The sequence below is a fragment of the Hyposmocoma kahamanoa genome, unplaced genomic scaffold (assembly GCF_003589595.1).
Source record: "Hyposmocoma kahamanoa isolate Upper Pololo Valley unplaced genomic scaffold, ASM358959v1 95, whole genome shotgun sequence".
Lineage (NCBI taxonomy): Eukaryota > Metazoa > Arthropoda > Insecta > Lepidoptera > Cosmopterigidae > Hyposmocoma > Hyposmocoma kahamanoa.
The window spans coordinates 8165572-8190958 of NW_020654972.1; the positions used below are offsets into that span (position 1 = coordinate 8165572).

Below are 25387 nucleotides of genomic sequence, written 5' to 3' on the forward strand. Positions count from 1 at the left end.
GTTTGACACTTAAGCGTGACTCACACAGATATCGGGTGCGGGTCGGGTACGGATCAAGTGCCGGTCCCGACACGAGCAGCACCCGCTCTGTGTGTTTCACGCTTTAAGGTTTCATTTCAACTCTATGCCGCTTTCGAATCAAACTAGATGTTCTCTTGACTTGTATATGTTTAATAAACGTATTATAAAAATATATATATATTATGAGCAGTGAGTACACAGTCCGCAAAACTTTAAAATTTCTGTACATTTAAAATTTAACATTGGACCTTTTAACTGGCCAAATAAAATTGTTAACTATCAACAATTTATCGACACATTCTGGCAAACCGCTATTATAATAATTACTAGTTATTATTATATAAAATCAATGTTGGTTCGTCACTTTATTACATAGTGAAAAATTATACAGGATGGAATTTTTTTTTATTCTATGATAGTTTAAAAAGATAAGTTTGCTTTTTATATTAGCTGGAGAAAGTTAGAATTGGAAACATGTAAAATATTTTTTGCTAGATATGATTTCGAAAGTGAATTTGGGGGCATTTAAAATATATACTTAAAAAGCAGTTCTGTGTGTGAGTCAGCTTAGCAAGGCGACCCCCATTCATATATTACTGTAATTTTTTTATGTATAACTGAGGTCGAAGATAGACGCACCGTGCCGGGGAGTAAATAGGTGTAATTTAAGCGTCAAGTTTTTCAGGTAGACAAATCCTTTTAAAAAATTAAAGAAAAATAAAAATATCACCCTGTATTTACAATTCGTTTATTAGTTATTTAATAGACATCTGTCAGGCACAGCGTTCATTACTATAACCATTTTTAAGCGTTTATTTGTTGCGGCACACTAGGCAGTTGTTCTATGAGGGATCTTCGGCGAAACTACATTCAAAATTTAACTAAAACACATCAAAAATGAGCTTCTCTTACGTTAGGTTTAATGTAGCGTGTTGTATAGTTGATGTTGAGTAACTTTCAACTTCAACCGATAAAACAAATCAATACGACGACCAGTTCAAGAAGACACCTGCTCATCTATCGCAGTCACCCTGTGATTCCACGTATTTTTTATGCCCATGTTAAGTGACGTTAATAATGTAGCATGAATAGGTCGTTAATATATCACGTTTACTGCTTATTATACACACGTCCATTGATGCTCCATTAACTGTATAATAATCTGCTAGTATGCTAAAGTGAAGTCTATGACAGGTTAATGACACAATAAATATTCTTCTTTGTCATTCACTAACTGTATAACACCTGTAGTTTGCGCCAAACATCGGTTTTCTAGTGTCTTTATGTGACGTAAATGAAATTTTTTTTATATTATAAATAGTTTAATGTATTCTATGATCGTGATTAATTAACATGTTCCACTTTCGTCATACACGATTTTCTAATGACAAAAAATAATGTGTTCACAAAAAACAAGCAAATATTTTATAACATTATTAAGGCAACCTGTATAAATACAAAATTTATTGCTGTACGAATTACATTATTTATAACATTTTGGTAGTTTCATTTTAGTGATATTTCTGAATGAAATCTTATGTACGATTGGAAAAAAATCTTGTAATCCAATAATAAACTTACGGTATACATAATTACACAATAATACGCCTATATTACATAGTTAGGTTCACGCAAATGATACGAGGCATTGGCAAATAAATATAAATGCATAATCAAACCTGACTAGAGAATTTTGATTTCTTTCTCTTGCGTCTTTCCTAATTTTTCCTAATTTCTTTCAGTTCATATTTTGAGCCAGTGTGTACCTAAAAAAACCCACTGCATCGTACATCGTCCTCTTGAACATGAAATAAAGTAACTAACAATTTTGACAGAGAAAAGCTATTTACATACTTTGATATTAAGAATTTTGTGTACTATGTTGTGATGCAAAAAACTCGTATTCATTTTGCAGGATACGTCCATGAGTATTGTAAGGGACGATGCGTGAAGAACATTATGATGAGATTTATTTTTATTGTAAGGAATCCAAGGAAAGCTTTTAGCAACGGGGTCGAAGACATAAATGTTTCTGACAATCATTGTGTGCTTCTGGACAGTCTGAATACATTGAATTTAACAAGTCAGATCCATACTCAATGAAAGTTAAGTATGGATAAGATTTTGCTAAATCTGATGATGAAGTAAGAGGACTAATCATGTTGGGCAAGTTTTAAATTTGAATAGTATTTATTATGTTAAAAGTGTCTAGTCTAGCCTAGGGACCCGTGCCCTGCAGTGGGCGTTTATCGTCGCCTTAGAGTGAAAACCTCTCATACGCATTTTAACATAGTTCGTTTTTACTAATTTTTGTTGGAGAAAGAAAAACTTTTTAAAATAATATAGTATCTGAGAAAGGTACAATTTAAGTAATTAAAATGCTAACTACAAACATTATGCTCTGGCTACACAGAGGCGGTCGCGGAAGAGTTCCGGGCACGGGAAATTTTGTAATGTACGAGCTCATATGAAACCTGCCACACCAAATGCGCACGTCGGCCGCCTCTGTGTGGCCAGAGCATTATTGCGTTTATTACAATATTACACCACATTTTTATCTTCGTCCTGAAAAATTACATAGAAATCACATACGAGGAATTCACTCTAAAATGGCGATATGGGTTTATACAGTACAGCCTAAAGGTTAGTAAACATAGCTTCTTTTTTATATTCGAATCACATTCCTACGTATCATTTGCATAAAGAAATAAACACTAATATTGAGAGTAATACGATATATTTAACACTTCTTGTCACCTTTTTCACAGCACTTTGTCCATCAGTACACTACTATGTACATAGTATATAATTATAAGGCTCCACCGGTTTCTCACTTTATATTGCTGACCGCGTCATTTAGGATACCACTATCACTAAAATCACTATTTAAAATAACAGTTTAGTATGTGGACACCGCATTGTAACTGCTAAAACATGTCCACATCAGGCCGTCGCTAGACGAGCACGAATATCATTCGTTATGGACGCTGTCCGTCCGAAGTCTGCACTACCAATTGAGAAGCGGTTGTGGGGGCCATCACCTGAGGTAAAACAACACCATGGGGCACGGCCACGGACTGTGGAACCACAGATTGGGACATCAGCATAGCCTGACTCAGTGCTACATTCTGTGGTAACACACTTGATATAGTCTGTGGTACACTCGGAGATACTGTAGCTACCACAGTCTGTGGTATCACTGTTAGCGATTTTGGTATTTTTGGCATCAACATGCTTGGTGTCACTATAGGCAATGTTGGTGTAAGTACTGTTTCACTTGTAATTGATACTGAAGGCAACTGTGGTAGTTTTATTGGCGTGGACGTTACGATTAGCGACGGGGATGACACTGATGGCGAAGAAGGCGTTGATGACGTCACAGTTGCAGTTTTATTGAGAATCGGAGCAATTGTAATGTTCTTGAGACCAACGTTTTTCAATATCGTAGCAGCATTTGTCGAGATCTGTTTCAACTCTGGTAATTCCTTTTTGTCGTCCTTTTCTGGTTGTATGTTTTGTAGGACAGTACCACCATTGCCGTGCGTTGTCGAAGGTTGTATCTCCGTGACTACAGTGGTATCTTCGGATTTTTTCGCCTTTTCTCCGTCCTGTAGCTGCTGGAGTTTCTCTCTGCGCATGATGCACATCTTGTTGTAGTCTTGCAAGGTGATGTGGTACCGTTGGCCGGAAGACATCACCTGGACGAGGCTCGGCAGGCTGCGGCCGTCCACAGCCACCTGTTTTGGCTCGCGAGCTATGCGCGCCTCGTTCTCCTAGAAAAGAAATAGTATTGTAAATAATAGTAATTTGGTAAGTAATTCAATGCTCCTTTGCTAGGAAATTCACTTTTGATTATGCAAATCAATTCCTTTATTTTTAATGTTTTAACTAGTAGATGCAGAAATTAAATTTTGTGAAGTAAATTTATTGCTCCGTTTCATAAAAAACAATAAATATACCAATTATTATTAAATAACAATAATAATACTAACAGGGGTAATCGGCATAAGGGTTGGCCTCCATGGCTTGCTGGTGAGCTTGGTCTTCTTTGGAGTATCCTTCGGAGGGTCTTTCTTGTCTTTAATTGGCGCAGGCGTAGGCATAGGCGTAGGCGTAGGCGTAGGCGCGGGCGCGGGCGCAGGCGCAAGCGCAGGTGCAGGCGCAGGTGCAGGCACAGGCGTAGGCGTACGCGTACGCGCAGGCGTAGGCGCAAGCGTAGCCGCTGGCGGCGCGTCGAATTTTGGCGCGGGCAACGGGGCCGCCGCGATCTCCGTTGGGTCCGAGGCCGACACGCCCTTCACCAGTTGCTGAATGTTATGAAGAACATTCTGGATCGCCTTCCTGCCTTGCGCGTTCGGCGTATTGATTGCAATCAATTCGGGAGGCACTTGCTTAGACTTCTTTTCCTTAGCAACTTTAGGCTTAAGCAATGGAGGCGGCATTGCTTTCTTGGGCTCTTTATCTTCTTGGTTTGTTTTTAGTAAACTTTTACCGTTAATAGAAGGCTTTTTCCTGTATTCAATTAGACTGATAGCCGGCTCGCTTCGTCTTGGGGCGTCGTTGGCTACGTTATCGTACGCCCGCAATCTACTCTGTACGGAATCGCTGTAGTTAGCCGCGTGCGTTGTAGCATTGTGAGCTAGTACTAAATCACCATTTCTAAAGTATTTTTCCAACAAAATCAAGTGCCTTAAAAAGCTCGACTGATTGCCGTAAGGCCTTTGTAGCTCATTCCACAGTTTCTTAGTTTCATTGTCATATTGAATTGTTGTGCTACACTTCTCCCATCCTTCTGGGGTTAGACATTTAACATTGTTAAACTCTATATTACATTGTAGATTCATTTCTTCTTCTCCAGGGAAGAGTTCTCTAACCGATATAGATGGATTGGTCTCCAATCTTTTAACTGGATTCGAGTATTTAGGGTCATTAAGTTTCTTAGGTTCTATGGTTAGTTTCTTAGATAGTTCGCTCAGATTCTTCTTCACCTGAGAAAAACTTTCCGACATTTGCCATTTGTTTTTCAATGTGTTTATATCAGCTGGTTTCTTATTAGGAATAGTTTCTATGGTACATTCCTCGTTCAGTGATAGGTTCTTAAGAAGGTTAAGCCCATCTTTTTGTTTGTCAAGGTCAATCAACGTTTCAGTGTCACTTTTGTTACTTATCATCATTTGTCCTAACTTGTGTAGCCTTCTGGCGTTCTTATCGAGTATTCTCTGCTGATGACCAGGTTTCTGTATGCCTGTTATATTGACTTTCATTATACTTTTTTGTTTTTGAGTCAAGTTGGGTTTATTTAAGAATTGAGCTGGGTTGTTTTGCTTCTGTAGAAGATATTGTAGTTCTGTTTGTTTGTCGACTGGAAGAAGTGGTATGTCATAGTCATATGCGTTTTCAGGGTCTGAATAATCACTTTGTGCAACCTCTTGTTGTTTAGCACCGGGCACAAGGATCTTGTTAGAAGATATTAGGCTTTCTATGTCTTCGTCTAAAGGTGCATTTGACGTGTTAGATTGTTCTCTAGCTTTCTCTTTCTCTGGAGAACTTTCTGTTTTCTCCGAAGAGCCACTGTCTCCCGGTTTGTCACGATCAGCCGATTTGCGCTTGGACTTCATTCGTTGCTTCTTTTTGGCCTTATTTGAATCTTCTTCGTTGGTTTCGTCGTGTGATTGTGACGGTAATTGCACGTTGTAGAGTTGCAGTAACCTGAAATATCCCACAAATTCGTTACTTCCTTGATATTTGGTACCATGTTTATTTATTGTAGTGTTATTTTCATGTCTTAAAAAAAACTTGTTAATATAGTTCTGTACAGAACCTGTGACTTGTGTAAGTGACTTTATATATATATTACTCATAATAATTAATACTTGTATAGCAACAGCAGCCCAAAGGGAGAACAACTGAGAGGTTGAAAGTTCGAATCTCTGTGGCGGCACGTGCCTGACTTAAATTTGTAAAGTTACATTGGTGAATACTCAGTACTCAAAATCTTTTGGTGAACGGTGATGGAAAGCTCATGACAAAACCGGCACGTCGAAGAAGGCACAACGTTGGAAAAAGTGTTAAGTCCCAACCTGCAACTCTCTCTTAAAAGAGACCCGTGTCCAGAAATGGGACATATTATGGGTTGTATATGATGATAGTGCAGTTAATTTCACATAGCATGGGTACGGTGACGTTTGAGATTTGAAGTTTCTAGAGATGTAATGATGTAAAATCGAATGAAAAAACATCGATATATCGTATAGAGATGATTTGAGTTTGAGTATCGATTTAGAGATAATAATTTAAAAACAAATAATGAATATAATAAAAAGGATTCAATTATTATGTTATTAAGTTAGTAAAAATCTACACAATAAATAGAAAAGTTAACAACAAAGCTTAAAATCAACAGCTACGAGACTAAATTTCAACAATACACTTCTACTGACGCGAGATACACAATAGCCAAATCGATTTCTCGATTCTATAGTGTATATCTCTATGGACAAATATACCGTTTTACGCATCAAGTACTAGGGGTAATTTATTTTTATCTTTATCATTTCATTTTCTATCTACTTAATATACCGTAATTTTTACTTAAAATTACAACTGCAACAAATATTGTTCGATTTTGGTACAGTGTAACAAATTTACTATTTCTTTTTATAACCTGGTGGACAAATTACTTAAAAATAGTATGCGTGCAATGTAAAAATTGGAAACGTCATTGTACCCATCGTATGTGAAATTGAACTATAATTAATAATCCATTAAAGCTGGACATTTCAACAAATTTTAGGACCTAACGGTTTACCTATCAGAAGTCCGAAATGACATTTTCCAGAAATAGCGTTTGCTCGAGTTTTAATAACCTCGAAAGTAATTTTGAGAGGATTTTTTTTTCTTTTAAACCTAACTTAATCTAACCTAACCGAACCTAATCGTGTCTTAGCGAAACACCCGATATATCCTGAAAGAACAACGGTTTCGTTATTTTCGGGGTAATGAACATTCGAACAAACGTTATTTCGGAAAAAATAAATTCGAATATGTGATAGATTAACGACCTAATGGAGTAAAGGTTTGCACTCACTTTCTAGTGTACTGGTCGGAGTCTGGGTCGTGAGTGCCGCGCTGCAGCAGCGAGCAGTAGTAGCGGCACATCTTGCACGCTACGCCGCGTGCAGTCAGCACCACCGGGATGCCCAAGGCCGCCAGCAGAGGATTCAGCTCTTGGTAGTTCTGTTGGGGAATCGTTATGCTGTTTATAATACAGTTCAATCGCATGTATAACACTTATAAGGTATATAATATATAAATTGATAATTGCCTTAGTAATTATCAAAAAAATATTAACTTTGATAATTTAAATTGCGATTAACTCGAGCCTTATTGATCATGACTATATATCGGTGAATGTTGAATAAACGTTTATTATAATTAGGAGATTTATAATAAGGGTTCGAAGTAATAATTATCATTGATATTTATAAAAGTAAGAAGAATAACAAAATGCTACCACAAGCAATTTCGTAGCATATGTTCGTATCAGATGTATCAAAACGTGTCAAATGTCAATATCAAAAAGTCACAAACCAAATCGGTTTTCCCAAAGATTTTTGTATGGTTTTCTCAGTTAGTCATTTTAGTCAAAAAATAAATCAGCATGGATAATTATCAGATATAAATCGGATAACTGTTAGGTAATTATCAAAAGAAATAAATGTCTTGATAATTATCCCTGTTCTATTAGAACATTATAGTCTGATGAAAATGAGTATGTAAAAGCTTAACAAAAGAAATAAAGAAGCAAACGTATTCCAGAGACTTAAAATCAAATTCGCCAAACGATATTCTGAGCTAAGGCCAAATGGAACATACAATATACAGCCAGAGGATTGGTCGAAAATGTTATTTCTGACAAAATATGATAATTTATAATCATATCTAACTATAAATATCTGAAGGTATCCGAGAACAGCCCAGACTGCTGGCCCTGTGCCAATAAGAAACGTTATTATTAGAAAAGTAGACGGTAAAGAATACATACATGCAGCAGATGCACATTATGGTGCTTGGTGACCTTGCGCCGGCAGAGCACGCAGGCCATAAGCGGCGCCAGCGCACGGTAGTGTGACGCGCACAGCGGAATCGTGTGCAAGCCTGGGTAGTCTCCTTCCAGCTTCAGCTACAAATAAAAACATTCTTTTAATGCCAGAACGCAGTCTCGCGCCTTACTCTATAAATGTAGTGTTAAAAATAGTAAACCGTCACCCAGATGTAGTGTGGTTGAATTGATTAAATATTTATTTAGGTATAAATTATGTTTTTTAAACATCATGTGACGGGACGAACAAGTCGTGCACCTGATAGTAAGCTACACGCCTGTCCATAACAGTTGCAGTGCCACTCAAAGCTTTAAATCTCAACGATCTACCACTGCGCCCGTCACCTTAAGACACAAATTGACAAGTCCTATGTACCTGTAATTTCACCAGCACCATTAACCCTTTCTAAACCGGAACGCAGTAATGCTAACATTACTGCTTGGCGGCAGGAATAGGTAAGGTGTTGATGGTGATGTTTTTATTTATTTGTTTTAAATGTAGTAGATATAGATAGATAAAATACACATTTCATTATCAACATTTTCGCTTGTAACTGAAAGTTATACTTTGAGCTGAAGCCTGAATTTGACATATGAGATAACCTTACTAGCAGTAGAGCTCCTTGCGAAAGAGCCCAGGGAAGTACTGCAACCATGCCTATTTCTGTCGCCAAGCAGTAATGTGAGCATTACTGCGTTCCAGTTTTGAACTGTAAGGGTGCTGATGAAGTATTTTTGCGCACACACCATGAGTGGCACTGCAACTGTAGTGGATAGGCGTGTCACTTATCTCCAGTAGTCTGTCACGAAAGAGCGCAACTTGCGCAAAAGTGACATATAGCGCGAAATACAGTTGTTCTCGCAGAGATATCACGCTTTATGTCGCTCTCACGCAAGTCCCGCCCTACCAGCCGGTCACTTGGTAATGCGTGAATTCACTTACATGCAGTCAAAACCGACTTCATGCAGCCTAATGTGAGTTTGCCGGTGCCTGTACTCAGGACAGAATGACAGTGTCCGAATCGGATAGTACAAAAATGAACTTACCAGCTTGTTGACAGACGACCGCATCTTGATAAGCCATTTGCGTCGAATGGAGTGGTCGGCCGGCGCCGTGCAACCCTCGGTGTGGCATATGGCCGGGCGTCCCCCCGCACCCGCCGCCGCTGCTCCCGCTGTCTCTTCTTCGCTCTCCTCTTCTAGCGGAGGACTACCCCCTTTCTCAGATGTGCTCCTGTTAGTCAAAATTGAGATAGTTTACATAACATTTTAAATACTCACTGTTAGAAATTTGAAGGCTATGTCCATAGAGTGTGCAAATTTAATAATATTAACATGGTAAAGTTTTCGCTTGTGGACATGGTTTTACAATTATATTGCACCAATGTTTAGGAAGAATAATCTGATGTGAAAGAATAGTTACGTTTTTTACGAAGTGTTAGTTAAAAAATATCACAGCATGCGTAAATAACTTGATCGTGTGTAAGTGCCTACACAAGTGATAATTTTATACTTTTAAAGAGACCCATATACATAGAAGTAATTAGCGCTCATTAGACAAGAGATTTCTCCAAAACAGGTGCATGGTAAAGAACTTTATTAAGCTTCATAGATACCAAGACTGTGTTAAAGTTTGTTAGGAAATGTAAACCTGCACTATTTTGCAAATAGGCGAAACTACGCGCGTAGCAATTTGCTACGGCGTAGCGCTATTTATGGCAATATGCCCAGGGGCGTGGTATGTCAGTTTACGTAACTACAATTTACATAACTGCCACTCCTTTCTTCAATTTTGCCATTACAACTATGGTAGTGACTGGCGACATTATAATTATGATAACATAAAGGCAAGACGACTTCGATGGTACAAGCCTAGTGACGTCATTCGGGTTTTTGCTTAATTTGCAGTAATATTATGAGCTACATTTCGTCCTTTGCAGCATTTATGGACGACACTTACAATTGAGACGAAACTGAGCAACCAACGTTACAACATAAATAATAAATTTCTAAATAAACTACGTAAATGTTTATGTTCATAATCTCAGTACAGAGTAATAAAAAAACCCGACCTCAAAAAGGTTGTGGAATTACATCCATTTGCCAAGTTTTATTCAAATCGGTTATCGGAAAGTGCGCAAAACCGGATTCATCCCCTAGTTCGCCACTATACAGGACTGAACACAGGAGATAATAAAAATCAGTGCCCACCGGTTAAAAAGTATATTAAAAGAAAAACACCTGCAATGTGTTTTTTTTTATATAATATAAAGTTATGGGATGAACAAGTCGTGCGATTGATGCTAAGCTAGACAGACGCCTGTCCATAACAGTTGCAGTGCCACTCAGAGCTTTAAATCGCAAAGAAATGGCGGGCACTGCTACTGCGCCCGTCACCCTGAGGCATAAATAGACAAGTCCCATGTGCCTGTAATTTCACCAGCACCCTTCAAAACTACAATGCTGACATTACTGCCTGGGGGCAGAAATAGATAAGGTGGCAGTATTTCCCTGGACGAACTCTTTTACAAGGAGCTCTACTGCTACTACATGTTCAAAAATAATCCTTATTATACAATGATTAATAATAGTACGCTGTATATTATGGTGTAGGCTTTAATGGCCCGAATGTTTGTAATAACGGTTCCGCCCGTATGGCATACAATAATGCTTTATAGGAAAATAAGCCTTAAAAATATTTTATCCATTATTATATTTACAAAATTTACATTGTTCCTCGGAGTTGACTATTTGTGACAAATTACTGAGTCTGGCATTAAGTGCAGTGATAACAATATCCCTTAGTTACAGTTTATACTCCTACTTATGACGGAGTGTGACGAAAAACATAAAACAAAATGCATCTCAATATTAAAAACTAACCAATTGATAAATCTTTGATTGCTACATTGAAATATTTCCTAATTTGAAAAATGTTATTATTCGATAAAAATAATAATAATACCAATTTATATATTTTGTTGTTAATTAAAATAACTATATTGATGTTAAAGTCAAAGCCCTTATTCCCAGTTGTCACCACTGGCTTTGTTCCCGCTGGCGACAAATGAAAAAAAAAAAACATTTTTATCAAAATTGAGATGTCAAATTTTTTTTTCATAAGATTTGTATTGTTATCATTAAACTCGAATTATTTATTTTATTCACTTTCGATGGCGTCAATAAACATTACATGAGATTTTTTATCCCACGTTTTACTGGCAAGTACTAACATTTTTTAATGTCCATTTGTCACCACTGACAACAACTGAGATTTTTTATCCCATTTATCAGCACCTATGGGTGTTTTTCCCATTTGTGGCCGATGGGAACAAAGCCAGTGGTGACGACTGGGAATAAGGGGCTTTAAGTACCAAAGAATCAGAGATGAATAAAAATTCTATAGCTTTTATAAATCAATCCAAGGGGCCTATTATAACCTTTCCAAAATCTTATTTCAACGTAAGCTTAAAGTAAGCCTATTATAATATTACTCATATTTGTACCATGACAAACCTATCAACCAAGTAATGTATTATTGCTAAAGTGATTGAAAGAACGAATTGTTTCCCATTATTGTCTATTCCTTACCAAAAATAGGAAAGAAATAAAAATGAACTATATTATGCCATCTCCTCTTTTTTGATGTTCCGAATTGTCTTATCGTAGTATAATGTTTAAGTGCTTAATGTTATTTATATTCAGAGAATTTTAACTGTTAAAAAAATAAAAGTATGAAATAATAAAATCTATTAAAATGACGTTTTTTTCAATTATTTTTCTTTTGTCAATTGTTTCATGATGAAAGATAAATAAAACAAGCCGTGACTTGATAGTTACGTTGTGAATTCGGAATTATAGTCTAGTGGCAACTGTTAGTGTCGCCAAGGAGCATATAGACGTCGCTGTCATAATTTTACAAAATAAACATAGCGTATTTTTATTTAACGAGAAATGATTTCCTATGTACTATTAAATACAAAAATAAAGACAATATTGAAGAGATTTATGTAAATAAATAAGCTCAACATAACTTTTAAACATTCGAATCAATATTTAGACAATAAATTCGAAAATAATATTGTTTCCAATGCGTCCGAGTTATTTTAATAATGCTAAATTTGACATAAGAACAAATATTACTTTAATGTTATGATCGCGTCATAGTGCGAACTGAGTGAATAGTCACAAAGTTGCCAATAAAACATCGTCGTGGTACGAAAAGTCAATGTAAGGTTAAAGTAATATTATTTTAAGAGGTTGTGGTAGGCCCTCAAGTGTTTGAAGGTTTGTACGCCATTAGAAAAACTTACTGGTTAAGCGAAGTGTCAGTGTCAGCCTGTCCGGGGGCGCCGGGAAGGCGCGCGGGGGCGGCGGGTTTCTTGCGGTACGACGGACAGTTGGCGCGTCGGTCCACATGACGGTAGCATGCGTCGCACAAGCAGCTGTCTATCGCCAGTTTCTCTTCATCTGGAAAATTATACAGCACTGTAAAGACACCATTAGCTATACATACATACACGCCTTTAGATTTCCTTTAGGGTGGGCACTAGGCACAGATTATTGATTGCGATCTAACTGCCTCCGTGGCCGAACGGTTACCATGCAGGGCTGCCACGCAGCGGCCCCAGGTTCGATTCCCGGGCCGGGAGAAATATTTGTATGGCCTACATTTATTTCTCTCGTGAGTTTGGTTTTAATTTGTGGTTGTCTATGTGTGTCCATGGTACCCGCCACACAGGGTGTCCCTAGTGCGGGGTTTTTGAGTGTGTGCATTATTGCTATTGTCATTTACTATCTAATGATTAAATGTATCTTATTGAAAAAAATAATCAAAGTTTAAACCGTAAAACTTACTGTCCAAAACCTTCTTCTGTCGATCAGCGCTCTTCATCTGCGCAATATGGCAAGGCGTGTCGAACAGGCCGAACTTCCCGCCGCAGTAAAAGCACTGGTCCATGCAGAGACGGCCTGGGTGGATGCTGAACGAGGACGCCTTCTCGGGGATTACCAGGTTCAACGTTTCTTTTGGTTCGACGGGCTCTGGTGCGGCTTCTGTTTCTGCTGGATATTTTAAAAAACACTTATATTTAATTTGGGTTAGAATACAAAAGAGCGGCTCTAGTTGCAGTTTCAAATATCGATGGCGGTTTTCTGTAAAGTATACAATGTTGTTGATTCTATTTTGCAACTTCAAAATAACACGTTATGAAGCTAGTCGATGACGCCAAAAGTCGATCTATTGTCTTTGAAGGGAAGAAGAAACTACACATATTTACTATCATAGCTTCAAAGAAGGGGTCATCTCACCGTCTCTTCTATCTCATACTACTATGTACAGTCTGTCTTTTTTGAAGATGGAGTAAAATGACATTTCATTGAGCAAAAGTGTTGCCCGCTTACAAGCAGCTAGTGATTGCAGTCGATAAATCTGTGGCTCTAGTGAAAAGGGGTGCAAGTCAAAAAAGTCAACTTTACAAGGAAATGCGAAGAACACTTAACGCTTAATATCATATTAAGCTTTAACTGTTTTTCGCGTCTCCTTGTAAAGTTCTGTACCCCTTTTCACTAGAGACAGAAATATTCTATCGACTATCGAGCAAATATTGGTCACGCTTACGGGATAAATAGTCGAACTTGTTTTATTTGAATCAACCTCGACCCATTATTCATCCAATTACTGAGTACAAGTCTATTTGAATTGTCAATTTTTGTAAGTTCATACATAGATACACTGTATTTAGAACTATGTTTGTGGAAAATACAAAGAGACATATTTTAAAATGTTGTCATAATTCAACATAGATAATCAAATCCGGCTATTCTTGTTAAAATGTGTATGAATAAATATTGATCTCGATACTAATAGGCCAATTGTCAAAATAAGAATAAAGAAGGCATACACTATTAGTAATCATTAGAACGTCGTAAAATTCACAATTCAGAAGATAAAAGTACCGACAACAACTATATAACTATTTAAAATTTTATGAAAACTGGCAACCCTACAAATGTCATATTACCATTACACATTTTTAGCATTACATTACAATTTTTATTAGGTTTACAGTTAGGACAAACGAGAGGGATTAAGTTATTTGTAAGTAAAAAAAATAACGACTGTACGTAGTCATACATTGAAATGATATATGTACATAGTAAAGTGTAAATAGTGCATCTAAAATAACCTATTTGATATGTAAGTGCATGGGGAAGTGTGAACATAGTACAGCCTTAGAGTAAATTATGATTGTAAGTAGGTTGTAGTGTTGTATAATGTATTTACTATATATAATGTGAATAGATCAACCCCATATCTTTCTAAACTTTGTTTATAGTACCCCTCCCTGTTAATCTCTTAGTTATGCGGGATCACGCCGTGTACACGGACTATCCGGTTCTCTGTAAGGCTAGTGACTTAGGTGAGCTGCCCCGAGTGCACGTCTGTACGTGCGTCTACGGATGATACACAGCACCTCCGTATTTTCCAGATAGGTACCGGAGCTGTAGGCACGCTAACTTCCCGTCGCGCTCTGCGCAACTAACGGTTGCTAGTTGCCACCGCTTAAATGTGAATAGATCAAAGCAAACAACATTCAAAACAACATACAAATTCCATTCTAGAATGGAATTTTGTTTTTGTCAGTATTATATAATACAAACACACTATACAGATTTTTGAAGTTACAGGTGCTGCCGGTACAGTGCTGTGGGTCATCCAAAGTGGGAAAAAGACTGTAGGCACGGATTCCGTGCTTCAAGAGCAGGGCCCGTTTTATTTGAAAGTGGATATTATAGCTAGCCACATCCCTTACTTTGTGAACCTTTGTTTAGACACCTTTCGTTGATAATAAAAATATAATCTAACCCTGCAACGCCATTGCTTGAATAGCACAAGTAAGTTGCGGGTGGCTGTTAGTGGCTGCCGTTGTCTGCACACAAAAAGAACCCTTAATTTGGTCACGCATTAACTTTGCTGATGGTACAATATATGTCATCGTATCATCAATATCAAAAGTTATAGTTCAACTAAAAATTTCATGCTATATGCCGCGATATAAATTAAGCCTAAATCTGGCAACTTGTGCTTATAGGTTGTGCATGCTATCACTACAGGCTTAAATTTTGTGTTTTTTTGTGGTCTCAAACTTGAGAATACTTTTCCATGCGTAACGGAGTGCACTTCGGGTTATTCACTCAGAACCTATTTAGATAAGTTCATTATCCAAATTGGTCTTACCGGAAATCGAAAACGGTACTTCCTCATCCAGCGCCTACAGTGCAAACCGTTGGATTATCGAGGTCGTCTATATATAGTAGAAGTCTTCTTCTTTTTTAAATGTTATGGGCCCCATCGAAGTAATCGATGATTTCGCCAATGTCAAGTTGAGGAACATACGCATTTTTACTCAAAAACGCTATCTACAATATCGTTATGAACGAAAATTTGCTTTCATTCCGTTCCGCCGCAATATAAATTGAGCCTTAGGCATCACCTAAGTTGTTTGGAATATTGAGCTTGAAGTTCCTTATTAACTACCACAAGATCTAACGAAAACATAGTAAAAAAAAAACCTGCTGGAAAGGCCCACAAAGCATGTAAGGCCCGTTCTGAAGTGAAATCTATGATGACCTAGGACGACTACAGCCTAATTTGTCTTCAGTGAAAACAGAATCAACAACCATGACTAAATTAAAGTTCAAATTGAAAATTTTGTTTCTGTTACTTAAGTTAAAATACAACTAGTTTTCATATTTCCCCCCACCTTTTCCCTCAACCAATTTGAAAATTAATTAACAATGTATAGATTAATTAAATTGTATTATTGTTATATATTAGCCAACATATATATGTATATTTACCAACCACTAAGTTTCATTAAATTTGTCATGAAAACATAAGTCGTTGTTTCAAGTTTTGCTGTCTGTTCTGAGTGATTTCCCAGAAGATACAAGAAAGACGAGTTGTACATAACTTATGTAAAACTTTCAGCTTACAAAATATTCAAATACGAATTCAAGAACATAGCGCGATAATATTTACAAGAAAATTTTGTCGGTTATTCTCTTAACAAATTTTGATTACGTGTCCAATTTATATTATAATAAATTTTAATAAAGAAAGACGAGAAAGTTTAGAAAAATATTGAAAATTTCCAATAATACAATTTCATGCAATTTTATGTTTGTAGGTAAGTTATAAATTGTTTTTTGGCCTTTAGAAGGCTTCATGCTTTCACTTATAAGAAACGTTCAACACCTGTACCACAATGTAATTAGCTGAAAAGCACCATCTAACTATGACAATATAAATTGATAAACTCAAACTTTAGCAGTTCTTATAACTTTCAGCCAACCAAAATAATAAGAGTGGCTACTGTTACAAAAGATCTTCTATTTTTTTTAGTTTAATAAGAGAATTGCTTTGTGCCAGTGGAACATGCGTTGACAAAACGCCACGAACTGGCAGTGGCCAAACGGACACAAAATTTTCATAGTTAGACAGTTAATAGACCAAGGACCCATAACAGAGCTGTACGTTTTGATCTGTGAGGTTAATCAATAGTGATGAATGCAGGAGAAAGTTCTAACTAACCAATGAGTTGACAAAATGCAGTTCCAAATTCAAATTCACCAATCAACAATATTTTAGTGGCTTTAGCCATGATTTTTAGTTAGATTTTTTTATAAAACGAATGAGCTGTAAAATTGATGACGACACACAAATTAATCAGATCGATGGCATGTACAGCTGAATTATAAACCCCTGGTCTATAAGGGTGAGTAGCGAAACACACCATGGTTGTTAAGGCGATTACTGTAAGATTTTCTGTGCCCACCGTCCGACGTGCCTGCTGCGGTTCCCTGTCGACAAATTAACAATAATTAAACAGTTGACTTTGTTGAGAAAACAAATATAAGCGAATTAGATAGAAAAACAATAGTATAATTTCCTATGTCAATATTTCCTGTCTCATAGCAATCACGAAAACCTAAGAACTCGATAAGCAGTAGTCGGAATACAGAGTCCCAAACGAGTGATGAATCAACATTTGCCATGTACGAGGTTTAAAACTATAGTGAATAAAAAACTTTATACCAAAAGGTTTTAAAGAGCTTCTGCGTATTTGGATGATAAAAATCCGTGTTATTGACCCATTTGTTCGTTCAGGTATTCTCGATCTAAGATGTGTGAAATAAATATTGTACTTAAGTGACAAATGTATTCAAACGTAATTTACAAAGAGCAACCCCTTCTTGCTCATTCTTCTCAGGGAAATCTGCCTTACGAATGAACAGTAGAGTTTAATCAATATGAAGATTTCAAGTGTAATTTTCTAACATATGAAATAAAGATAATTATAGTTTGAGTTGATAAACGTCTACATTATACATAGATGCAAGGAGTGACACAGAGTGATTAAAACCGCCGAATACTAATTAATTAGTTTTATAGAATTCCTGATTTCCGGATACAGTTTTCCTGCATCGTAAGATAAAACTACTCACTCAAAGAAGTTTAAGTTGAATTTTAAAGTAACTCCAGTAGCGTAAAGTTAAAATACTGTAAGTAACCTTTCACCAAGGTAAAAAAACATGAGCTACAAGGAAAAAGCTTCTTTTTAACTACTTTTTAATATTCACCCATACTATAAAAACTATATAATAGTTAAAAAACAATCATTAAATAGCTCTTCTACATTGGTAAATTATACAAAGTAACAGCAAGCTGGGAAATTGGAAGAAAATAATTAATTATTATTTGGTAGTTTTAACTACTCCATGTCACTTCTCGTATCTGTATGTAGACGTTTATGTACTCATTTGGAACACACTGTTCCCACCATTGTCATTAAGTTACCAATAAAAAAGCACCATTTTTTACTAGATCACTTAAATAACATCAATTATAATTAATAAAAAGTGGTTTTAAGGTATATTTAAAGAAATGTGCATTCTACAAAGTTAATAAATTTTATATATTTATTGAGTTGTTGTGCCCGCCAGTGTCTGAAGTAATAAAACCATTTTAAAATATTACATGGGTCAGTTGTTTCAATACAGATCTTGTTGCAGTGCATATTTCCAGAAAGTTTTTTCTTTCAGTGGCAGTCATCTAGTATAAAATGTATTTCATAACAAAATAAATTTTTGTTTGAAATTGTGGACGTTTTAAAGTTTCAGTGGAATTATTAAATTAAATTTGCAAGTAACAATTGTAAATCACATCACACAAATGTTTCCGTTTTACTTACAAAATAAACTATAATTAAATATGGTTTCTAATGGCTACAGATTGATTTTTATCTTCGTAAATAACTACACTGTAAATATCTTAAAATTAATTAAAAATACGCGACTTTTATGCCTTTTTTAAGGATATCCTCAATCTTGTAGCATGCCGAGGTCGTCTTTTTCTGTCGCTTTCCTCTACGCGCGCTTTATGTCTTTCCGCCTTTCGCTCATTGTGAAGCGTATAAGGCGTGATAAGATAAGAGATATATTAGGAGAGTAGTGGTTGTGTACAGTTTCTATTTACCCCAGTTGGAGACAGGCTTCATGGTATATTGTATGTAAATTATGGACAAATTACGATTAATTATCACCTTAATGAAGACACATACATAGTCTAAGTATATTTAATTACACATATAATAACAACACAGTTGGGTGATTTACTTTTTTATCCTAATTTAGTTAGCCTTCCAAATACGAAACCAAATAGGTTTAAATGTGTTTCGTGACATTTGGTAAATATTTATTTATGTAGTGTCCAGAAGAAATCACAGTGATGACAAATAGGTGGACGCTACATCGACACATGAGTAATAATCATCTTTTAAAAAGTATATTATTAATCCATAAAAAACAATAATAAAAATGGAAAAGACAGATTCCTTACCTCGCGTCGTTCTATGGTGTAATAAGCGTCATCCTCCGTAGCTTCCTCACCGACCTCTGGACCCAGCTTGCCCCTGCTCTTGCTCTTCTGGAAGGTCATCTTCAAGGAACTTCTACACCGCTTCTTCTCTCTTTCCCCTGTGCCTGACGCCCTATTCAACTTTATCACAGTCTTCAACGTCCCAGTATAATCCCCAGAACCTGATTTCACAGCCTTGTTCTTATTCATCAAACTAGACATCGACCCATAGATCCTTTCTCGCTCTTTTAACTTTTCAATCGTAGCCTCTTTCGCAGCTTTGTGAGTCAACAAACCTAAAGTTTTCAGCACATTTTCTTTCCTTTTCTGACTCTCCGGAGTTTCCAGTAAAATGTTACTAGGACCAGGTTGGCTTTCTAAGGAGTTTCGACCTGATTTGTTCCCCTTTTCAGATTTCACAGCTTTTGCTACAGGCTTGCTTTCACAATTTTCTTTCACATCAGTCTTTGGTGTATCTTCTTTAACATCAACTTTTTTGTCAATTTCTTTTGGCTTGCTATCTTTCTGTTCTGAGCTGATTTCAGAAACTTCGGATTTATCAAGGACTTCTGGCACTGGAGTATCAACTTTTTCAGTTGTAATTTCAGCCGGTTTAGAGTCCACTTTTGGCACTTCTGCAGTTTCAGGCACGGCTTTGGAGGCTGTGTCTTCTGGAACGCTTTTTAAACTCTCTAGAGGAGGCGCCAGTGCCTCGGCTTCTATTGGTGGCACTGCCTCTGGAGATTTAATAGCAACAGGTGTTGGTGTGATGGATATGTCCATATTTTTTACATGTACTGGGGACTTGATTTTCTCTATTACAGCCATTTTCTCTATTACAGCCATTTTCTCTTCCACGTCATTGCCAGATTCAGAAGATTTGCGCGACAAAGAATCCCTCGATGCCCGTTTAGTAATTTGAACTTCGCTGTTAACAACTCGAGGTGTAATTGAAATCTGGTTTGAGTCCAGTACGACACCAACTAAGCTCTGTGTCGGGTTGTTTGGGTGCAGAGTCGCAAACTGATGCAAATCAACTTGAGTCGACGGAGGTGGCGGCTTATCTACCGACTTTCTAATCTCAGTAAGTGTCACATCCTTGCCAAGAGACTTCTCAAATATACTTATAGCATCTGATTCTTTTGAATGATTTGACCCTGTCGATTCCTTTCGAGCACTAATACTGTTTCTCTTTATTAAAGTCACAGAGTTTGGCAAGTCTACATCAATAGATTTTCTTACTTGATCCCTTTTCACTATTGAGATTGCAGAGTTGTTCTCAAAACAGCTGAGAACATTTTCCTTTTCCATCGGTCTTTCGGGTGACCTTACAGTCTGAATATCTTTAAGCTTGATATCTGCACCGGATTTAGGTATTAGTACGACGTCGTTAGAAACCATTAATGATTTACCGTCACTTGGTTTGGATTCAGATTCCTGCCTTTGTCTTCTTTTGTCAAATTCTTCAAATTCTTTTAATCTGTCCATTAATTTATCTATGCTAGCAACTGTGCTGCATTTATATGTCACCTCTTGTTTGGGGCTATCCGTTGGTTTATCTACAGAATCTTCTTCATAATGAAGTCTGATATTTTCACTGTCATCCAACTTTGAGGGCGTGCTCTCAGTGGTAATAGATTCCTTATCTTTAACAGGTGTTTCAGGGGTAATGATGCTATTATTGTCTCCTAAGGGTTTGGATAAACTATAACCTTTAGTAAGAGGCTTTGCTTGTACATGGTCTGATGTGTTTTCTACTGTTTTAGATTCATTGATGATGTCACAGTCACGATCTATGTTTTGGTCCAGGTCATTGATAAGATCATCAATTTCTTTAGACAACGATTCGAGCGTTTCTGGTTTTTCCTCGGTAGAATCGCCGGTGGCGGTATTATTGACACCGTTCCGGCTTTGGCCGGAGCCAGTTCGCGTAGCTGTGGCCGCTTTTCTCCCTCTTCTAGCTTTCCTTATATTCTTTGATACCTCCTTTGAGTTGAAAGTCCTGGACATACTAGTCAATATACTACTACGGGCCTCAAAAAGCGTATCGTTTTCAGTCTTTGTCGGTGATTTGTCTTCTATGTCAGATGAATTTAATTTTTCTAATTTAACCCTATTACTATTATTGTTGTCGGAGTCTAATGAAGTACTTCTTTTTAAGCTCAGTGATTTCTTATTCTTTTCATTTATGTTACTACTAGGTCCTGTATCCTGTTTGGTTTCAACTAATTTGGAGTCAACATTGAGTGAAGGCACTTTTTCGTTAGTAGAGATCTGTACATTATTTTCAATATCTATGTCTAGGTCAGTCTTAGGTTTATCTAATTTTTTGTTGAGCTCTTTGCTATCAGTGTCATTGATTGACTCATTGAGGCTCAAGTCAGATTCAGTGATGTCAGAGCATTTTGAAATCTCGCTACCATCTCGGGAACAAGAGCGGCCTCTCTTCAGCTTCTTACAATCCTCAGTGGCATCAATGCCATCAGCAGGCTTAGAATCTGAGAGCAGGCGTCTTCGCTTCTTTTGTTCTTTCATTACAACCTCATTCAACAGGTTGTTCTTAACTTTTCTTGGTTTCCCACTGCGCAGGTTTTTACCTTCAAACATTGAAGGGCTATTGCTTCTTTCCGATCTCATTGAGTATGGGCTGGTACGTGGCCCTAATACCAGATTGCTGGGAGAATCTGCAAGCATAGACTTCATCATGACCACGTCAGAAGTAAGCCTTTGCCTCCTGCCAGCTGTACGTGGACTGGAAGACCGGGAGTTTGATTGTGTCTCATCAACTGGTTCCTTCTTTATTTCAGAGGCAGGTATCAATGGGACGGTTTCCTTTTCTTGAGAATTCTCAGGTTCACTTTTGATCATAGGCTTTCTCCCCCGTTTAGCCGTTTGTCTTATAACATTTTTGACAGCGTCTTTTGCAATTGCAACTTTTTTGCTTCGTAAAGCCTTTCTGATACCGAGTGGCTTCTTCTTGATTATTGCTTTAGGTTTGGCTACATTTCTCTTGGGTTCTTTGGACGTTTTGGGTTCCTCCGGAGTGGTTTTATTCTTTTCATCCTCAACAATATCCGAGGCTTTCTTGCGGGATCTAGTCTTCGGTTCTACAGCAGTGTCTTCATCGATGCTTTTGTCAGACTCCTCCTTGGCCTGCTTGGTCTTCATGTTGGAATGTGTGGTGGGAGATGATCCCGTTTCTTCGACATCAGGTTGACAGACTGATTGAGCTTTCTGACTCAATCCTGGGTTGCAAGAAATGGCAGTGCTGAATAGCTTTGACTTGTTGGACCCCACCTTCTCACGTATCTTTCAATTTATCTAATTATTAATATAAGCTTGAAATGTAGGATAACCCTTGTCTTCCAAGTAAATTATACTGTAATAACCCCTCAAAATCTCAAACTGTGGCCTGTTGTCTAGCAGTGACGCTGCGCAGGTAAGTCATCGGGACCTGAAAAGTGACAAAAACTCATTAAGCGACTTAATAGCGACTATTAGCAACGTGGTATTAAAAATAATTAATCAAGTTATAACAACAATTACGGCACAAGTCGTTCGGCAAATGAAAAGATTGCTTTATAAAATATACACCTTATGTTTCACATTGTCGTTCTAATTATTCACATTTCAAACGTTTCATAATAAATTCAATACAAATTCGTTATCAAAAACTGCTAGTAAACAATAGCGAACGTACTACTTGTGCCAAGTTCGCGCGCACTACGTATTTGACGTATTTCACAATCAAATGCATATTTATTGCCGCAAATATGGCCATAAACCGGTAGCTCACTATAATAATTGTCAAAAAAAATATTTACATCACGCCTCGTGAGAAATTCGCGCCGGAAAACTCATGAAAACCTCATGTTTTGGTAGTTTCACCTCACAAGTGACACCTAACGCCACCTACAGCTGAGCGAATGCGTGTGCGTCGAACGAAAGCACCAAATCATTTCCCTACCCGTGGCGCACCTCAGATATGTCCTCACAAAATACTCACTATTTATCCAGGGAAACCTCCAAAAACCACATTAAACAGTTAGTTGGACACACAATGCACCATAATATGCAAAAAAGTTCAATATAAACACGCGATAAAACTTAGAAAATGAATTTTGAAAAGCACAAATGTCTGCAGGCGTCCGCCATAATGTTTCCTTCGAAACGAAATATACTTCTTATTGCTCTTCCAATCGCTCTATTCGCTATTCAAAATGGCGACCGTGTGGCGGACACAGTGCGCATTTGCGCGACTTTTTGTTGGAAAAAGTGGACAAATCTTGAACAACGCAACTGATTTGGGTACAAGAATTTCCCCAGAATCACTACCGGTAATTATTTTATAATATTTTCACTCGCGTTACGCCATAATGTCGCTTTGACCGCGACATGTGACAGAACTATGGGTATACACTCCTCCCAACAAGTTTTTCGCGGCCGATATTATTTTTATTTTGAGAAACGTGGATGACGATGGTTTTTATTTGGATTGATGCATTGTTGAATCAATTTAAATTTCATATCGAAATTTCATGTCAATTCTTTCAAAACGAGTATCTCAAATTATTAGCCTTGAATTATTTTTATTAACTCGATGTTTAATTTGTTTCAGAGCTTAACAAGAAATTATTCAAGTTACTCTAAGTCGCCATTTGTTAATAAAATTGTAGAACAATATGACTATGAAGTAGTAAAGAAACCACCGGAATGGAAGTACGTCGAGAGACTTTTACCTTTCAGTACAATTCCTTCAGTCACACCCAAACAGAGCTACCCCTCGGGATGGGTACCGCCAAAAGAAGAAGCTAAAGATCTTCCATACTTCATTCCAAGAGATAAAAATCATGATCCTCCCATATATTTGAAAATAACTTACAGGGGTATGCGAAAAATATCGTGTATTAAAAAGATAGAGGGCGACATCTGGATGATGAATAGCGAATTAAAGGCTTACTTGAAAAGCAAAAATAATAAATACATAGAAACTAGAGTTCATGAATTAACTAAATCTATTGAGACTAAAGGTGATTATGTTAATGATTTACTTCAATGGGCTTATTCGAAAGGATTTTAGATTAAAATGTATGATGTATGTACGACGTGGTAGTTAAATAAATTTGTAAAAAAATATTTTGTTTTATTATTTTCAACATAAATTTTTACTTATTTAGTCACTTACATTAATTTGATGATGTTCCTATAAAGATTAGAATATTTATATTTTAACAATTTTATTATTAAATTAAAAGAAAATTAGCTCTAGAATTAACTTAAAATAGACATTTCTTACCATGATTTGCATTAAACTGCTCAAAATGAAATGTCATTTTATAAATAATCTATTTAACTTAACCAGATATAATAACACGTAACACATATAAATATATAAATAATGCTTACCGAAAGTCGAACTTGTTGGGTGCTGTGTACGCGGCATGAAGTAAGTTGTGTTCAGCCACCGCTAGAGGCGCGATGAGCGGCGGAAGGTTTCATCTACCTAGCTATATAACATCCGGCCCGTGGCTGGGCCTCTTCGGTGTATTTTCGACCAGACTCGACTTCTTTGTTCGCAACAACTTTTCTATAACCCGGCGCAATTAATAAACGCTTTTGACATGCTTTTTCAGTACGCCGCCGTGCACTCTTAACTTTTGTAGGTTATTTCTATTAAATTCGATTTTTAATACAAAGTCATATTTATCTTTCGAAGCGTAAATGTTTATTTTAGGCGTAAGAACTTTAGTATATCTATGGTGATAATCGTTGATTTGGCTGGCGTAGGTATTGCGTAATTGGTTTAATGATAAATATAATGTATGTAACAATGTTATAGGTTTTCAAGGTCGTTCGTTTTCAGGACTTACACGTGTACAGTGTAGATTTGTAACCATTTTAGCTTGTGAATGTTATTTTACGCCTTGCAGCAGTAAGAAACGAGGTAAATGGAATATTTACGTAGTAAATACGACGATAATAATAATATAGATTATGTATTGTTAGGTATTTATGTAAAGATTCTTTGCAATACGTATCGGAATTTGTAAGGTATTGTTTTAGATTACGGCTAAAAGAAGGCGTTTTTATTGTATGTTCGGATATGTTATGTAACTTTAATTGGGCAGTACCGTTACTTAGAGTAGAATAATGTCAATTAGAGTGAATTTCAAGTTAAGCTCCTTAGTTTGGTAGGTATATTTATTGGATATAACTTTACATTAAGTGCCCGTGGTCCTACTGCGTAGTTCTACTCTAGTAATATCAAGGGCAATGGTTTTTTTATCCGTGCTTCTACCAGTAGAAATGCGATTCTTTATGAACTGTCGCAGGGATCATTCTAG

The 25387-nt window shown here is 36.8% G+C and overlaps 2 protein-coding genes across 2 annotated transcripts; one reads left to right on the forward strand and one right to left on the reverse strand.

Moving 5' to 3' along the window:
* Positions 1 to 1374: 1374 nt before the first annotated feature.
* On the reverse strand, positions 1375 to 22491 carry LOC113238349. Its single transcript, XM_026475190.1, has 10 exons — positions 22450 to 22491; positions 19026 to 22352; positions 16963 to 16987; positions 12980 to 13186; positions 12436 to 12592; positions 9170 to 9356; positions 8066 to 8203; positions 7109 to 7257; positions 4014 to 5730; positions 1375 to 3794 (listed from the first exon to the last, which is right to left on the reverse strand). Exons 1-10 carry the CDS (start codon positions 22489 to 22491, stop codon positions 3000 to 3002), a joined length of 6744 nt encoding a protein of 2247 aa, XP_026330975.1. The 3' UTR covers positions 1375 to 2999.
* A 678-nt stretch (positions 22492 to 23169) lies between these two features.
* LOC113238280 (probable 39S ribosomal protein L49, mitochondrial) lies at positions 23170 to 24151 on the forward strand. Its single transcript, XM_026475111.1, has 2 exons — positions 23170 to 23380; positions 23662 to 24151. Exons 1-2 carry the CDS (start codon positions 23264 to 23266, stop codon positions 24121 to 24123), a joined length of 579 nt encoding a protein of 192 aa, XP_026330896.1. The 5' UTR covers positions 23170 to 23263; the 3' UTR covers positions 24124 to 24151.
* The last annotated feature ends 1236 nt before the right edge of the window (positions 24152 to 25387 follow it).

Excerpts from the sequence above, each read along its gene's own strand:
- LOC113238349 (XM_026475190.1), bottom strand. The coding sequence starts at position 22,491 with ATGACTTACCTGCGCAGCGTCACTGCTAGACAACAGGCCACA. Across the intron at positions 12,593-12,979 it reads ACAGAAGAAGGTTTTGGACA|ATGAAGAGAAACTGGCGATA; the intron begins GTAAGTTTTACG and ends ATAATTTTCCAG. Across the intron at positions 7,258-8,065 it reads ATAATGTGCATCTGCTGCAT|AACTACCAAGAGCTGAATCC; the intron begins GTATGTATTCTT and ends ATTCCCCAACAG.
- LOC113238280 (XM_026475111.1), top strand. The coding sequence starts at position 23,264 with ATGGCGACCGTGTGGCGGACACAGTGCGCATTTGCGCGACTTTTTGTT. Across the intron at positions 23,381-23,661 it reads TTTCCCCAGAATCACTACCG|AGCTTAACAAGAAATTATTC; the intron begins GTAATTATTTTA and ends AATTTGTTTCAG.